Source organism: Epinephelus moara, chromosome 1 (genome assembly GCF_006386435.1).
Source record: "Epinephelus moara isolate mb chromosome 1, YSFRI_EMoa_1.0, whole genome shotgun sequence".
NCBI lineage: Eukaryota > Metazoa > Chordata > Actinopteri > Perciformes > Serranidae > Epinephelus > Epinephelus moara.
This window is the reverse complement of record NC_065506.1, coordinates 8,906,024-8,924,644: the sequence shown is the minus strand read 5'-3', so window position 1 is coordinate 8,924,644 and position 18,621 is coordinate 8,906,024. Positions and strand designations below refer to the sequence as shown.

At 41.1% G+C, this 18,621-nt stretch overlaps 1 protein-coding gene across 1 annotated transcript in view; it reads left to right on the top strand.

Annotated features, from left to right (window-relative positions):
• si:ch211-186j3.6 (neural-cadherin) overlaps positions 1-18,621 on the top strand; it is a 446,142-nt gene that overhangs the window by 156,651 nt on the left and 270,870 nt on the right. The window contains 1 exon segment of the mRNA XM_050049923.1: positions 16,750-16,892. Coding sequence (XP_049905880.1) covers positions 16,750-16,892 — 143 coding nt within the window.

Genomic DNA, 18,621 nt, shown 5'->3' with positions numbered 1-18,621 from the left:
ATTGCATACCAATTTATGAGTGAAGAATATAAAGTACAGAGAACCAAAGCTGTGTGTGTGCATGTAAGCGAGAGAGAGCGTGCGTGCATGTGTGTATGTGTGTCCTGCTTTGTCAGGTCAGCTCCTCACAGCTGCTTCCCAATTCAACATCGCAGCTGCCGTTACCCACAATTCCAGTGCCCCCCCACCCCACCCCGTCCCCTCAGTGCTGCTGTGGTGCCTGCATCTTTTAATTGGTTGATTTTCTGGCAGAGAGCTGGGCAGATTGGTGAGGCAGGGTCAATCAGCCATGCCCACCAGCACCCTCAGGAGGCCCTGAGCCCGCACTCGCACTCTTGCGTGTGTGTGTGTGTTTGTTAGTGAGTATGTGTGTGTATATTCAGTAATTGAGAAGGTCCCAGCAAAGTGGGGTGTTGGTATGTACAGAGTAATGTAGTTATAAAGTGCATTCGTGCATCATGCATCTGATATGCATGTGTTTATGTTTAAAGTGGAAGGGAATTAGTATGTGTGTGTGCATGTGTGTTGCTTTGAATTGATACAGCAGAATAATCCGACAGTTTTTCTTCTGTAGCCCTCAGCCCCTCTACTCCAGCTGCCACAAAAACTCTACTGGACAATATATGATGTATCACTAAGAAACACACACACACACACAACCACAGACATGTGGATACACAGTCTGAGCTCCCGAAAATCATCCACGCAGGCGCACAGACATTCATGCTTGTACAAATTCATTTTTATACACATACACAAGGGCAGGAATGAGCAAACACATCAGTTATGTCTTTGAGGAAACAGATACAGCAGGGACATTGTGGGATGATGAAATTTATGAAGACAAAATTCCATACTTTGCTATGTTTGCCTGTGTGTGTGTGTGTGTGTGTGTGTGTGTAGGACAGAATGTGCACAATTGTCTATTGGGTCAATGCATGTGATGGACAGAGGGGAAAAGAGAGAGAGGTCATTAAATATATCATTATGGAGACAGAAAATCTGGCCTATTTGTATCGATTCTTGGAGTTGGAAGCATGCGATAATGAGTATTCGTGTGTGTGATTGTGCAAGAGTGTGTGTTTTGCCTGTACAGGGTGATTGTAGGCTGCAAAATCATACTGAACAGTTTTATTTTGATGTAGGTCTTACTGCTACTTTATTTTTTAAACCGGGCATGGTGTTGATGTTTGTTATTGACTGTCAATGCAAGAAAGAAGGAAAGAAAGAAAGACAGAAAAAAGAAAGAAGGAAAGAAAGAGAAAGAAAAAAAGAAAGAAAGACCGACAAAAAAAGAGAGAAAGGAGAACTATTTGATTTTTCATGTTTCCATGAGTTCGACATTCTAACTCTCAGATCTACCTCTTTGCTGCATGGCTCTTACTTCCTGGTGAGTGACAGAACAGCAGCCTTTCATCTATGTGCTGTCACTTTGCTATCAGGACCTTATTACTGTACCTACCGTCACCTGCCTGTTGCCACGGAAACCACCCTGGGAGCCTTCCCCCACTGTTGCATGTGTGTCTATACGACTCACATATATGTATTTTTGTGTTCATGTCTATATTTTGTGGATGTAACTCTAATTCATGATGATAACTTTTATGCCAGTAATGAACATTAAGATTAATTAAAACTGTTAAAAATGAATTGTAGAGGCATGTGCTGGTTCACATTTGGACATACTCACTGACTGATACAAGAGAAATCAGTCAATAGAGAATTGATTTTGAATGTCGGAGACAGACAGAGACAGAAGTTACTAGTTCTATATGTTTGTGTCAGGCTTTTCTAATCTAGCACACTGTACATATGTAGTCTCCCTTGACTGTGGCAGATTTACTGCTTGAAATTAGACAATTGGACGCGTATTTCAGACAGAGGTAGACAAAAGCAGGCTTCTCATTTTTGCTTGTGGACAATCAGTTTGCTGGCTGAAATGAAAACTGTCACTGGCAGATAATATCAGCTGCTGCTGCTGCTGCTGGCCCACTAATTAACTTTAGCTCTCTGAGCTGGTTGGAACAATGTCTTCACCTGACTCATAAACATCAGATAAAAAAAAAAGGTCTTAGATATGCACCTCATGGCTACAAACAAGAAATTATGACCACTTGGTGCCACATCATAATGCAAAACAGACTGAAGCTAAAGCTACATCTCTTGTTAAAAGTTGGCATCTTCAGCAGTTGATGATCCATATTATACAGCAGTTAGTTCCGGCCCTGCAATCTGATTGGTGGAGAGACAGTAAAACCGTGATGATATTGGAGTACAACATCACGGTTATTTCACTGTGTATGTATCACTCCGCCTCACAGCTGATTGCAATCAACAATCAAATCAAAACTGACGGTAAGTGTCAGTTAGGTCAGCAGTTGCGTTGTAGGCTAATTAATTCATCCACTGTCAAACAGCCAAAAATATGGATTTATTTCCTAAAATAAGTTTTGAATTGAACTATGAATGGTCATCAGAGGAAGATGAGGGAGAGGAGAAGCTGAATCCATCTGAGCACACATCCAGGTTTGTCAGTGTTTCATCAGCGGAGCTCAATGACTTGGAGAAAAGCAACATACTGTCAGATCAGAAGGCAGAGTCGGCTGTGCCTGTGAAGCGCCAGTCCACCATGCAGTCACCAGAGACTTATTTCACCGGCTGCACAATTAATGGAAACGTGCAGATAAATGTGTATAAAGAGTAAGTGCCTGGCGCACCATGTCTGCGTTACATAACATGAGGGAACTATTTTTGTTGGCGGAAGACAAATAAAATGCTTAAATTATCTATTTTGTCCTCATTTTTCAACATTTCTTAATCAGCCTTGCTTATTTAACTGTTGAACTGTTGCATAAAAGCAATATCACACTCGAGCTCGTGATGTTGTACTGTGATATCGAGCAATATCACACTCGAGCTCGTGATGTTGTACTGTGATATCGTCACGGCTGTGATTGTCTTCGGCCGAATCACAGCCATGACGATATCACAGTACAACATCACTCCCTCTCGTGTGATATTGCTTAATTGAAGACATGAAAACAAAGGAGCAGCAATATCTTTGTTTTGCAGGGTGTATCTAGTTAGCTATAGAAATACGTTATTTTAAGAAAATAATGTAATATTGGACAGTCTTTAAAGGTATATTATGCAGGTTTATCGGTAAATGTTTGTTAACAATGTTTGCCAGCTAAAGTACAAGTTAAAGCCAACCCCAGATTCACTCTTGTTTGGCCCTTTGCCTCACTTTATTTGCGTTTAATTGGCACTGCGTCTCTTGAATGCCTGCTGCTTATGGTCTGGCCCCTGTTTGCTATCTTTTTATATAGACCTGACCTCACCTGAGTGCTGTGGGGGTACACACCCATAAATGTCCTGAATACAGAAAATGAAAAGAAAATATGAAAATACAGGCAAAATACACTGCCACACACTGAGAGTGGGTAATAAAAGATGATTGAGAGGGAAAATCCTGCATAGTATATCTTTCAGCAGATAAACACACATAAATGTAAACTCTTGGATTCTTGGTTGTGGAAAGCCAAAAAAAAAAAAGAAAGAAAAAAAAGACAGGACTCTCTAGAGTACTACACTTTCTGCAGCTCCATGTACAGTACACGGCTGTAGCATATGGAGAATTCCGAAGCTTGAGAAGTCTGCTGTGCCTAGCTACATGTGCTAAGCTATGATTGGACAAACACTGTTTGGAGGAGGGATTTAGCTGTCAATTGTCCAAGTTTGTGAATGGATGTGATTCAGTAGACATGCGATTCACAAGTTTTTGCCCCACAGTGTCATATGTTATAATAAATGACAATATGAATGTCTGTGGGAAGGTCAAGGGAATTGTTGAGGGAGGTGAGGAAAAGTGATGCATGGGCATCACCTGTTATTGTGCTGGGAGAGGTTTTCCTCCAAACCATATTTCTCTTATAGAGACCTGTATTTCTTATTCCCTGTGTTTTGTTTTCCTGCATTGAGCGAGAAAAAGAAAACAGCCAGTTGATATTAAAGGCAGGTAAGTTTTATAACATTTCATTCATCATGCTGTTTACACCAGCATTAGTATCATAGTTTTGATCATCTTTTTGCAATATTTGGATTATTTCATTGCATATGTTGCTATTATTTCCTACTTTCAGAAACCTGGATAAGGCTTTACTTTGGTTTTGAGAAGCCTGAATATGTTATCTACAGTACTCCTGTAGCAACTGGAATACTTGGGCATATAAACACCTTAAACAACTTCCACTTTTGCAAATTGATTTGCAACTCAAGTTACTTCGTAGTTAGTCAGTTAAAAAACAAACAAAAAAGCCATGATGATAAACTATTTAATGATAATCTATGTGCTCAAGTTTAAACAAAAGGCTGGCACCTCTAATGCAGATAATTTATACCTATGTCGTCTTCCATCACTGGTGATCAGAGGTAGAAGCCAAAGTTAGCAGAGTAAGGGGCCGTTCAGATGTAGCGTCTTTTGCACGCACAAATCCATTAGTTGCAATGCAGATGCGTGTCAAGCGCGGTCACAATCCAAAGCGACGCCGTAGCGGCGCGCATTCGGTGTGACGCGCCTGTTTTTTCGTGCGCGTCCGTGGCGCGCAGAGAGATGGAAAAATCTCAACTTTTTCGAATGCAGCAAGCGCACTGCATGTCATGTGATAAGAATTAACCAATCAGCTCCACGGACCTGCTTCTTCCTTTCCGTCCAACGGACTTCACAACATCTGGTGGTGTGAAAGGCAGCAAGCAATGGAAGAGCGACTGATCATTCTTGTCCAGGGATACCCAGAGTTACATGACCTGTCTTCGTCGTACTACTTTGACTCCAACAGAAGGAACAATGTCTGGAGAATTATCAGCTCGGAGCTTGGGATAACTGGTGAGCATGATGATACGCTATTTCTGTGTCACTTTTTACTCCCCCTGTGAGTGACAGGCAGTTTTGGTTGCTTAGTAACGGCAGGCGCGACAGTAGTGCAACCTCCGAAGCGCCTTGGATAAAAGGATGGAAACGGCACAGCTGGCGTTTTCCACGCGCTTTTAGACGCTACATCTGAATGGGGCCTATGAAATCCAACAGAATCTAGGCAGCCAGAAGCCAAAGTGAGTCCTTCCTCACCTGCAGAGGCAACTCTTTCTTTACAGAAATAACAGGAAGTGGCTAGATGACGAAGCGTGAAACACACAGCTTCACCAGAAGAAATGTATTCACACATGTGAATAGCCAGGTTTCTCTATGTTCCATGCATCAGGATTTATTTCATAATAGGACAGAGCATACGTGATGTTGACAGATAGCCATTTATAAGTTCAGAAAATGCTTAGCGCTCCGTGAACGCTGCCTTCTAATGTTAGTGCTCTGACCTAACTTTATATCAAAATAGGCTGTGACATATCGGAAGAAACCTCTATGTTAAATTAGACATTCAGCACCCCCATATAGTCAGAATGGACTGATCCTTTGTTTCATAACCCTATTTTCCCACAACTGCGAAGATTTGACTGGGAGATAGGCAGTCAAATCAGATTCCTTTGATCGAATCGTCAAATAGTTGACTATTCTGGGGGCCGCCCCTCTAGTAAGTGATTATTGTCTTTCCCCTCAATCTGTTTGGTTCTCACCCTGTAAACACATACTAAAGATTTAACACATCTGGCCTCCAAACTACATAAGGGTGAGCAGACCAGAACCCAGTAGACATAGGAATATTCACAGAAGTAACTCTCATAAATTGGTTCACATAAAACACTCTGCTCACATATACACATATCTCACCCACCACTTTAATAAGATGCCATATTTAAAATGTCAGAGCCCTCACTTATTATCTTGCCATAGCAAACGCTGCTGCTTCAGTGCCCATATTGCAGCCAAGTCTGATACAGTTATTACTGCTGCTCGCCATCGGCCCCACATCCATCCCTGCATCCACCTAATTCAACAAGCAAATGGAAACATACCATTGTAAGTACTGATTAATAGGGAATCAGGCTGCATTCCAGCAAATAAATAAAACAATCAGTGAGCAGCAGTTGGATGGATCAGCTGACTGTCCTGAACCCCAACTATTCAACACACACAGACACACTCAATTACCCACTCTCTTTCCTCCATTCTCCATTTCTACCTTATCTGGATAAACTAAATGAACTCAATAATTAAATTCAGTAATTAATTTTCACAACTGACATCAGGCACCAGCCTAAGGGACGCATCTATTTTTCTCCCCAGATCAACAGAATGAAAACAAACTAAAACAAAAAGTAAAACAAAAAGGTTAAAAAGTAATTAGTGTGTGGTGGTGTATGTTTGAGGCAGTTTTCAATTGATTGCAGCATTGATCTGGACAAATTAGAGTTGTGGTAGAGCCCAAATTGCAAAAGGCATCTCACTGCTCCTTGACTGCTGGGCTTTTTGCTTCCTCTCAGTGATCTGTCCTGATCTCTTTCCACTCTCTCTCTCAAACACTCACAACGGCAGTTCTCATGCAGTAGAAGCCTACAAGCATCTGCTTAAAAGCATTAGAGAGAGCCATTTGTTGAAGTAAGGTTGATGTTAGTGTCAAGTAGGATTAACCTTAAAATGTCTTTTGAAAAATGTGCCATAGCAGTGGATCGTTATCTACTTGGTGTGTACTTATGAAATTTACATCATGCTTGGCTTAATATTTTAAATTAAATGGCAAGCAATATGTGTGTAGGTCTGTTTTTATGCTGTTCAGGACATAGTGGCTTTATCTGGTTTACCACATCACTGTTGTGATGAGTTCCCCATTTTCTTTGTGGAAATGGAAATAATGGAATGGAAATAATATTCAACACTATCTTATCTTTTCCGTGTTCTTACATCTATTTTTTGTAGGCTTGCACAGTCTATACAGTCACACATCCTGGGTGGCATGTAGACTGTTGTGGAGAATAATTTTGGTTCTAACAGTCTCACTTTCTCGTAGTAACCAACAATTGCTTCTGGCAAAACATTTTCACCACAAAGTCCATTTAGCATCCGTTCTGAGCTTTTGATCATAGCACACAATCTCTCACAGCAGATAGTTTGCCCTCTCGCTATTTTGTTGGGAAGATACAGCTTCAACATCAAGAATTAAATTCCAGTCTCAAACTCATTAATTTCAATGATCAGTTAACTTCTCTATTTATGATTGATTGCTTTTTCCTTTTGACTGGTCCTGAAAATATCATAATTTTTTTTTTTAAAGTGCTGATCACAGCTGGGGATCTATACTCAAATCCTCGCATTTGATAAACTGGAATCAATAAATATTTAACATTTTTTCTCTATATATAACTCAAATGAGCAGATTAAAATTTGTTTAATTTTTTGTTATTTGAATACTTGACACAATACAATTAGCTGATTAATCAAATAATTGCTTCATTACTGCCATAGATGGTTTTCACTTTTCAGTATTATCACAAAGTTCATCATGTTACAGACCAACACAGGCCAACATCAGCTATTGTTACCATTTCAGGATGCTCATAGTCATAAATAGCCTGACATCGCCATACCAGTTCACAAAACCAAATAAGTCTAAAACATCTCAGTTCATTTTTGATTTCCAAGGGGTGTTATTGATGGCTTTAGACCAAAATACCTCTGAATGTAATTGGATAGACCTACAATCAATCAGAGCAATAAAATGTGACATAGTTTTGAGCTCAGACAAATGTAGACAGACTGCAGTATGCAGAGATGAGCTGTGATGCTGTAGCCTCAAAATGTCTCTGAACAAGCGTTGGTGTTTTTGACACCAGAATTTGAAAATACGGTTTCAACAGAAAGTTTCATATCAGCTACAGCCATCGTGGTTGTTTTGGAAAATGCCTCAACAGCCCTCCTCTTCACTAAGGTAGGTTTATGCTCACAAAGTGTCCCCGGCGCGAGGATGCGTGAGCCACAAATGACATCATCACATATTATGTGTAAAGCGCCAAGGCTCTGCAAGTTATCAGTCATCGTATCAAACCCACCCCATTGGTTTCGATTGGCCCAAACTGAGCCAGTTTTGCTGGAAGTCTGTCTGAGCGGGAGTGGGACCAGATGTATCTGTCAGACCAAATAAAACATGAGCGTGCCGATTGGTGTGGTTCCCAGGTTAAGTCATAAGCCTAATTGTTAGCCAACTCTGTTTGAATCTATGATGATTACTCTGTCTGCATCTGTAATGAAGAAGTAGAGTTAATTTGGGGAGTCAGGACAAAAGAGGCTGAGTAGCCCAAGTGAAAGAGTCATGCATAAATTCAGCTGCACAGACAGCATCTGTAATTTGGCCATCAAATTGCAGGCAGAAAAGCACAAGGAGACCTTAGTTCTTTCTGGCTTTTAGGTGAGATAAATACAAGCAATTATCTAATGATCTTTCAAATAGCTTCCTTAGACCACAAGTTTTAGCTGTTTGATCAATGCGACCTATGTACCCTTAGAGAAACTACATAATACAGAAACACAGCACAGCTTCTCCCCTTGCCTGACTTGTGTATTGATCTGCAGGGAAGTGCGCGGCTTGCAGAGTGTGAGCTGAAATTACTCAAATGCTGCAACAACACTCTACAAACAGAGCATTGCTGATCTTCCGAGGCAGAACTAGTCCAACAGTTGTTGAGGCAGAAAGATGGCAGTGACAGAACATGATCACAGTGTTCAACTCCTAATGAGAGTGCCTCATTTTCATGAAAAATTAATAGGCTTCGTCAACAGAGTGGAGTGATAGACATATATACATTTATGTCAGGCTGTCAGAGTTACTAGCCCTGCATTTTGAATGTGCACGAACATGTGGGCAGGTATTGATTGATAAATGGCAGCAAAAAGAGTCCATCTTTTACTCTCGGTATGCAAAAATACACAGATTTTTCTTGATCTCTCTTGCTTTGATTTGCCTTATTGCCTCCTGTTAAGATGGTGACACTTTCTAGAAATGTTTTTTAAACCATGGAAACTGCACTGGGAACAGGTCATAACAGCTTTATACTTGCTCATTTGCAGACCAGCCTAAAATGGAGTATGCCATATACAGGTGTATATACTATATATGGTATTGTACTGTTTAAACCCTTGTGAAGCACAACCTTCTCTCTGTGACTCATCTGTGAATGCTGAATGTTGTTATTGTTCAGAAAAATTGGAGTAATATCTTATTCTTATTTTTTGTCTTTATCCTAATGCCAAGGTACTTCTTGTTGTTTAACTATTGACCAAGAGGGGCTAGCATGTTGTATTATGCGTTTATATCTGCTATTCCCACAAGGACAGCTAAAACGTGCCCAAAGAATACAGAGTGTGAACCTCATGTCAACAAGGTAGAAAGGCCAGCCTTTCAAGAGAAGTTTTGCTTTCAAGCACACCAGTGGTTCAGAGATGTATGTGTAAGGCCAAAAGAGAGTTCAAAGCTGAAGTTCAAAGTGCTACTCTAAGATACAAAGACAAAACTGAAGGGGAATTTCAGAGCAAGAAGCTGAGCTCGGTTTGGTATGCGTGGGCTGATAAGAAATGCATGTCAAGGCAAGTTAGCTTGTATAGATAATCAAATGCACACATTTGTGAATACACCATACCAGAAAGCATCTTGTTTGCAAGTCCATATCTTGCATATGTGTACTATTCTAATGAGAAAGCATTTGATCTGTTTTGTATCTGTCTCTGCATTTAAGCAGTTCACTGTATCATAGTAAATGATAGATTGCATGAGCACTGTGTCTTTGACCTTCTGGTTAGATGCTTCCGTTTGTGGTGTAAAGATGAGCTTATAATACTGTTGTACATTGCTCAGGAACGCATCACTTGATACTTGAAAGCTTTAAACTGAAATGAAAGTAAGTATTGTTGTCCAATGCCCTAGAGAGAGAGAAAAAATGTCTATAAAACTTTTTAATTTAATTTAACTTCATTTCATTAAACTCCATTATACCTCATCGTAGTGCATGATGGTATATACAGCAGTCCTCACAGAAGCTGATGTATGATGTCACAGCCTCTGTGTACTCATCCACTTCTTAGATGACCTCACAACAGGTTTACAGAGCTTTAACTTCTGCCTGTATGAAGGAATCAGGTGGACGGTGTTGTGGTCAGAGTGGCCCAGTGCAGCGCGGGGGATGGCGTGCTAGGCGTTGTTAACAGTTGTGTAACAGTGATCCAGGATATTCTTCTCTCACATTTTATAAACTGTTTGTATTTGGGGAGTTCATGGGTGAAGTTACCTTTGTTAAAGTCGCCAAGGACAATAACTAAGGAGTCCGCTCCACACACAGTAGCCTATCTGGTCGGCGAGCGTGCGCTGTAGCCTACCTCCTGCACGTTGGCCTGCGGTGGGATGTAAACACCGACCAGAATGAATGAAGCAAACTCACGGGGGGAGTAAAAAGGTTTGCAGTTGATGAAAAAAAGATTCCAGATCAGGAGAGCAGTGCTGCTGGATCACTGTCACGTCATTACACCAGCCACTGTTAGTGTAAAAACAGATACCTCCACCTTTAGTTTTGCCGGAGAGTTCCGTGTTACGATCCGCTCAAGAGTTGGAAGCCTGCCAGCTGCAGCGCAGAGTCCGGTATCGATCCACACAGCCACGTCTCCGTGAAGCACAAAACTGCAGGTGTAGAAAGTCTCCGTTTTTCACCATCAGTAGCTGAAGTTCATCCAGTTTACTGGCCAGCGAACGCACGTTGGAGAGAAATATACCTGCATGGCAGCGGTGTGCGGTGTCCGCGTTGGCGGAGACGCACAAGCGCACCGGCACGTTTCCCCCTCCTCCGGTGTTTCACTGCACGAGCAAAGGTGAGGGCACCTTTGGCCAAAAAGCCCAATAAATCCACTGAAGACTCGAGAAAAGTGGGATAAAAATCCGCTGGAGTTGTTCCCCTGACAAAAAAAGCCTTACAGCGTCACTGGCCCGAGCGGGCCTGTGACCTGTCAGTCAACTTGCCCGACATACTTTTTGATTAGCCCCGGGCCATCGGGCCATGGGTTATGTTTGAACCCTGTGCATGTTCTCCCAGTATCAGTGTGGGTTTTTTCTGGGTTCTCAGGCTTCGTCCCACAGTCCTAAGGCATGCTGGCTAGGTTAATTGATGACTCTAAAATGGCCGTAGGTGTGAATGTGAACATGAATAGCTGTCTGTCTTTATGTGTCAGCCCTGTGATAGTCTGGCAATCTGTCCAGGGTGTACCCTGTGTTGGGATTCACAGGACCACAGATGATTTGTCATTTGTTAAGGTCTAATCTGGATATGCGAAGGCTTTTCCTCTGGTTCTTGCCATCTGAAATGGGGCCTGAGACTGCATGTTCTTTGTTCGTCAAATAAAGGACAGCCATTTGGCACCCTTCTTCACAGGATGCCTCACAGTCAAACCCAAGTAAGAGACCAGTCTTTAAACTTGCTTGGGCACTACTGTCGCAGTGACTTGACTCTGTGATGTCACCAAGCCAACTCAGGGAGATGCCCCTACTTTCCATTGCTCTCTTTCTCCTGAGCCTCTGACATGCTCTCCTTTACTGAAGCTCTGAAGGGGACTCTGCCTCTCTGCTCCTTAACGTCCATAGAGGTAGGACCTGCTACGCCCTTCACCTGTTCTCTTACCTCTGCATGCTCACAGCAGGAGCTGCAGCTTCGCTCTCAATGTGGCCTGCTTCCAGCAGACACAGAACCCGAAGACCAGACAAGTCAGTGTGCCAAACACAAGGTTTGCAACTAACTTTCCAGCAACAAGTAGAACCAAGTTGAGTCAGCACCAGACTTCTAACTCTGCAAGGATATCGGATCCCCTCGAATACTCCTCGGATCTCCAGTCGTCAACTGCCGGCTAACAAAAGCTGCACAAAGCAAGTTTTTCCTTTATTCAAGGATTGGTCATGGATCAACAGGGCATACTGTAGCATTATTACAGTTGTTTCGGCCAAGTAAGACTGTTTAACTTTGTTTAACCTCCCCCAGCCTGAAGCCATCTTTGATTCAGCCATCTGATAATTTTCTGTTATCAGCCATTTTGTTTTCTAGGCCAAACAGCCTTTGTTTCAACCACACACACCTATTGTCTCTCTCTCTGTCTCTCTGTCTCTGTCTCTTTGTCTCTGTCTGTCTGTCTGTCTCTCTCACTCACTCACTCACGCACGCACGCTCGCACTCACGCACGCACGCACGCACGCACGCACGCAGGCAGGCAGGCAGGCACACACACACACACACACACACACACACACACACACACACACACTCATACAAACCTGTGCTTGTATATAGTGACAAGTTAGAATTTGTGTGTTTTGTTTTGCTTTGCTTTCTTGTGAATAAATACTTTTGGAATCGTACCTGCTTTCTGTTAAATATTGCACAAGAATGAATGAATAGTCATCCTTTCCTTTGTCAAGAAATCTGAGTGCCAAATTGATAGTTTATTGTATTTTATGAGACATTATTTAACCCTTAACAGCAAAAGTGGTTATGGATAATGAATGAATAAATAATACTCGGAGACCTCTAGTAATCTGTAATAATTGGGGTGGTCATCTGTGATCTCAATCCCTTGTGAATCTGCCATGTACATAATTTGTCAAGTAAAAATTCCACCACAAATTACCTACCATATTTCACTAAACATGAAAGATATTGTGATAATATTAGCCCCGTATGAATTGGCAGCTTGGTGATTTGGGGTTGTTTAAAGTTTTTTTTGTTTTCTCTGTGCCTCTTCTCTGCCTCTTTACTGGTTGAGAATTATGGAGGCTGTGCTGGCTATTGTAGATGAAATGCATGGACACCCGTTTGCATAAAGATCACACTTAAAACAATCAGAAGAACAAAATCTTGAAAGATGATAAGATAGATGGCATGAAAATAAGTAACAGAATCTTTTGTTTGTTTAACCCACATTAAAGAGAACGAAAAGGAAGTTAACAAGGTACATCTCTGCTAGTGGTGCTGTGTAGTGTTTCTGTATTGTAAAGAGTGGAGTTGAAAATGACTGAGAGCATCATATCCGCGGGTTAATGTCAGTAAATTCAAGTAAAATACAGACTTTGCTTATTCCCCACAAATGTACCACACAAAACACTAACATGATCACATGAGGTCCCCAGGCAGTACTAGTCCCATGGGTATAGGGGTTAAAAAGTATGCTTTTCCTCATTTTTGACATATATGTCATGTTACAATGTCAGATGTTCATAAAACATTTGCAGGTTTGTTACACCCGCAAATGTAATAACAGCCCACAAACGTAATACAAATCTGCAGCTTTGAATGTAATAATCCCGCAAATGTAATAAATTTCCCACAAACGTAATAGCAGCTGCCTACTACAAACGTAACACACAATTTTCCGCAAATGTAATAACTATTACATTTGCAGGAAATTATTACATATGTGGGAAGGTGAAAATCTAAACTGTAATAACTTCCCACAAATGTAATATGAGACTGAATAATGATCTTTGTGGTTGTTGTTGTTTGTTTGTTGACTTATACACCTGCCAATAGTGATGCGTGTGTTGACAAGCAACTCGCAGGTCGGGTGGGGCGGGTCAGAAAGTGATAGAGCAGCGTTCTGAGTAAGTTAGAAATAACTTACAGAAACACACATACACACACACACACGCACTGGTCATTCCTTGTCAGTTCACAGAATTACTCTGTGGCAGCAAATATGTCGTTTAATTGGATTTATTTTATTTTCTTCTGCCTCTTGTTAATACGGATTTCTCTGTTTACTTATACACCTGCCAATAGTGATGCGTGTGTTGACAAGCAACCCGCAAGTTTTTGGCTTTTGATATGCAGACATATTTTAATTAAATGGTTCAAACATAGGCTACATAAGCCACCAACATAGGCTCGTAGCCCTAGCCCTTAAAATCATATGAGCATTTTCAGCAGATAAATGTGAAAACAGCCTTTGAGTGTCAAGTTCTGCACATACATCATTCTGCACAGTGAGGCTCAAACATTCATCTGTAGGAACAAAACATTCATCTGTAGGAACAAGAAGAAAACATTTTTGAGTGGAGGAGGATTAAGTTATTGTAAACCGTGGTTTTTAAAACCTTACAACCGGCACCTGACCCCCTATGAGAGCCAACCCATCCCAAAGATCATTATTCAGTCTCATATTACATTTGTGGGAAGTTATTACAGTTTAGATTTTCACCTTCCCACATATGTAATAATTTCCTGCAAATGTAATAGTTACTACATTTGCGGAAAATTGTGTGTTACGTTTGTGGTAGGCAGCTGCTATTACGTTTGTGGGAAATTTATTACATTTGCGGGATTATTACATTCAAAGCTGCAGATTTGTATTACATTTGTGGTTTATTACGTTTGTGGGCTGTTATTACGTTTGCGGGTATAACAAGGTTTTCAAATAATGAGGTGAACATATGTAAAAGTATGCCCTGAGAGCAAAAACATTCAGACCATTCTGAATACTCTGTCTCCAATATTTTTTACCGACTTATAAAACAAGCTGACGTCAGCCCGTTGCGGATTTCTTTATATAATCAGCTCCTCCAGGTGTGCCATTGCAAGTGTTTACATTACGTAGCCTACACTGCTACATAAAGCTACATGCGAATGCCAGGGAAACATGACATCTTGGTGGCTGATGTTGTTAATTTTTTCCCAATTTTGCCGGGACATATCTGGTTGTGTTTAGAAGCTTCTATTGGTGATTTTGCAAGGTAGAAAGTGCCAATATTCACCATTACAGTCATACCCTGGTTGCACTTCCCCGGAGAGAGCGAGATGCAGAAGTCCCAAGAAACTGACCAATCAGGGCATACTGGGCTTTTTTGGGAGGGGGCATAAAGAGACAGGCACTACAATGGATCATCTCAGACAGAGGGTGAATATAGATGTTCCAGTACAGACAGGATGAGGGAACTAGTGTTTTTTAGACCATTAAAGCATGTAAACGTGTTCTATGAGGAATCTTAAATACAGCAATAACTTGAAAAAAGAGGCCTCCTTTAGGCTGCTCTCAAGGATGCAGCCTTTTCCCTTGTCCCTTATCCATTGATTTAGAAGCAAGCAACAAACATACACAGCCTTCACATTTGATAAGTGTTAAGTCATACTGAATGTCCTCCATGATGGTTATGGACACAAGTCATCAACACAACCAAGAACATGAGTGCAGTGTGACGAACTTCTCCTGTCAACTGTGTCTTATTTTCCTGAGGATATCACTGGAAAAGGGAGATAGTTTTCACAACCTCCACCGTACTTCACATTCTCACACTGTCACTTTGAAAGTTTTTAAATTGCAGGTACTCTATGATGGAGGGTGTGATGGAGGATGAGTGATGTGGGTGGTCAGAAGTCTGTGATGTTGGTGGGAAACTTTATGTCTTAACTGTGTGTTCATGTGAGGTATGGTGGTTACCAGGATGGTATCTTAAAGTGCATTTTTAATGTTATTTTGAATTTTACCCTGCAGTAGTTCTGTATGCTGCTCCTCAGAACTCTGCTGGTTTGCATTTTTGCAGCTGGTCAGGGATTGATTAACACCTGGGGCTCACAGTGAAAGCAATTAACTCGCTGGTGTGATGAGAAACTGGCAATGCTATGTTTAGTAAAGATACCTCGAACATCAAACACATGGCATTTAACGTATGAGTATTTTTCTGGTACATGGAGTCTGTTCACTATGTTGGAAACCACTTCAAGCTGTCAGTATTGTGCGCCTGGGATCACAGCTGAGAACCACTTACCTTATGAAAAAGTCACAGTTAGGACTCTTGCGGCTGCAGTTGTAAACATTTGATGAAAGTCTTTTTGCTCACAGTGTGCAACACAACCACTGGTCCAGCCATCGCTCAGCAGATTGAAAAAAGCCATGGCATGCTATATTGACCACATCAGACTGAAGAAATGGCACAAAATCCCTGGCTAACATGGCCAGAAGTGTGGCTTTTGAGGCTGCTGATTATGGTTCATGCAGTAGGATTTATCCAGAAGGTCTTCAGTGCTTCCACTCTGGAGTTGTTGCTTATAACTTTGTTTCTTAACCATTTTCCCCCTTGTTTTTAATTCCACTGGGAAAAAAAAAAAAAAAAAAAAACTAAATTAGAAATGACACTGATGAGATTTATTTGTTTGGTTTCTAAATGCAATTGCTTGTGACACACTTAGGATTCATATTTTAGTTTTAAGTTTTAAGTTTAAGTTTATTTACTTTATTAATCCCCCTGAGGGGAAATTCAGTGTTTTCACTCTTGCTTGTCAATTACACACAGGTCCGAAAGACACACACATGCACAAACAGGACCTATACATGCACAAAGTGGAGAGATGTCAGAGTGAGGGGGCTGCCCTTGGTGAGCGGTTGGGGGGTTCGGTGCCTTGCTCAAGGGTACCTCGGCAGTGCCCAGGAGGTGAACTGGCACCTCTCCAGCCACCAGTCCGCGCTCCATATTTTGGTCCGGACGGGGACTCGAACATGCGACCCTCCGGTTCCCAACCCAAGTCCCTATGGACTGAGCTACTGCCGCCCAATCAATATTTTGATGTGGGTATTGCAGTGTGTTCCCATAGGAGCATCTTGGTTTTACCCGATGATGCACTGAGTTACTGTTTGCAAGTAAAGTAAATGGAATTGATTTGAAACATTGACAAAACATTGTCAAATGTATCTCATTTTCACCTTTATAGCCAAGTGTCAGGACACATATCCTCCCACAGAGAAGTGTAGGGAATATGTTGATTGTGTATTTGTTTGTGTTTTCTCAGATATCGGACATTCGTCTCAGAGGACGCAGGCCCCAACACGCTGGTTGCCACGGTGCTGGCGAAGGACCCAGATGGGGATGGGATCACGTACAAAATCACTACAGGAAATGAGGAGGGCAACTTTATCATTGACAGCCAAAAAGGTTAGACATTTTGGATTTTTTTAACAACTGTTCTTTGTTTATTTTGTTGTTTTTGTTTGTATCTGCATATTGGTTCTCACTCAGTTAAGTATTGATGGATTTCAGTTGTTATTATTACTAGTTAGTTATAAATGTACTCCCCTTTCCACCACATTACAAGCACAGCAATACACATCCTCATGTGCATGCCATGTACAAATGGCTGAGGAGGGTTTTCTGGGATTAGACTAATGAGGGACAGCATGGTGAGAGAGTGTCCCTATCAAATAAGGACACATGAAAACAAAAACAAACAAAAACAAAAGAAAAATAGATAAAAGAAAGGAAAAAAATAATTAGGATTGGATAAATTAAAAAAACTAATAAAACTCTTGCCTGACTTATCTGTCCTGACCTGTACAGGTTCAACCCTGATGCACTTTTCTCTTTTTTTTTCCCATAGTTATTTTCGCCCTGCTTTACTCTCTGCCCTTCTTGCTATATTTACGTACACCATATAAATGTAAAAGCTCTGCAGTTTGCCAAGTGTGCCTCAGAGCATCTTGAAAATATGCTTCATATAGTGTGTATAGTATAGTTTTATGTCCTTTGCCATATCCCCTATTCTGTGGGCGACAATGCCTCACCAGTCTGCCTCTTACTGCAAGAGGCTTTGTCAAGGATATTTAAATTCTGACAGGTCATGTCATGGAGACATTAGAATAATCAGCCAAAGTGTGAGGAGCGTTTCCACGGTGTCTTTGTAACAGAATACCATCTGAGGTTTATAGTCACACATCTCAACTTCCTCTGAGGCAGGCGCAGCAATGCCAGAAGCAATGTGAAATAGGAAACTGTGTAAATGATGTTGTGTCTGTGTGCGAGTGTGTGTTAGCAAGAGAGAGAGAGATAAATGGGGGGGCAATTTCATAGTGGTTTGACCCCTTTGTAAATTGCAACCCCCTCTGAATCTGCATATCGTATTATAGGGTAATACGATGACTTTTACAAATTCAATTACTCAGAACTTCAAGGCACAATTTCCTCTGTTCACCAGCAATGACATTCACTGTCAGCTGATAGTGGCGGTCATTTTATCGAGCAGGGAGAAGACTTGTAGCTTAAAACTGGATTCCATCAGCTATCAGATGATGAGCGCAGACTTGCTTTGCCATTTATATCTTTTGGCTCTCATATGCATTTACTCGCATTGACCAATTTCTGCCCGTCATCGCTCATTAAAGGTGAACTATTTATTTCAAGTTTGCTTTCTCAGACTGACGAGCTTTGTATTGAAGTTCAGTGTATGTCTGGATTTTGGACATTTTCTGATTTGCCTGCTAAACTTGCATTGATTACTCCATGTGCATACTGTCTAGCTGCTATTTGGATACCAGTGTTATTTATTCACATTATTGGCATTCGGATTAATCCATTGACTTTTTTTTCTTTTTAAGTAACTGATTAATGGTTTATTAACTAAACCAATAATTGACTACTGTACTGATGACCTAGTTCAGTCCAAAATCAATATAATGTTGTTGTGGCTGTAATGGGGATTGATAAAGAAAGATGCAGCAGAGATAGGCTGTAGATTTATGCATTTACATTTTAGCCTTTTTTCTTTGTCTAAACATAATTATAAGATAATTGATACAATTTCCCAGAGTTCATGGTGTCTCCAAAAAGTCTTAAGTGGATTGCTGCTTAAAATGTCCATGACCATGAGAAATTTTACTGTACATTACAC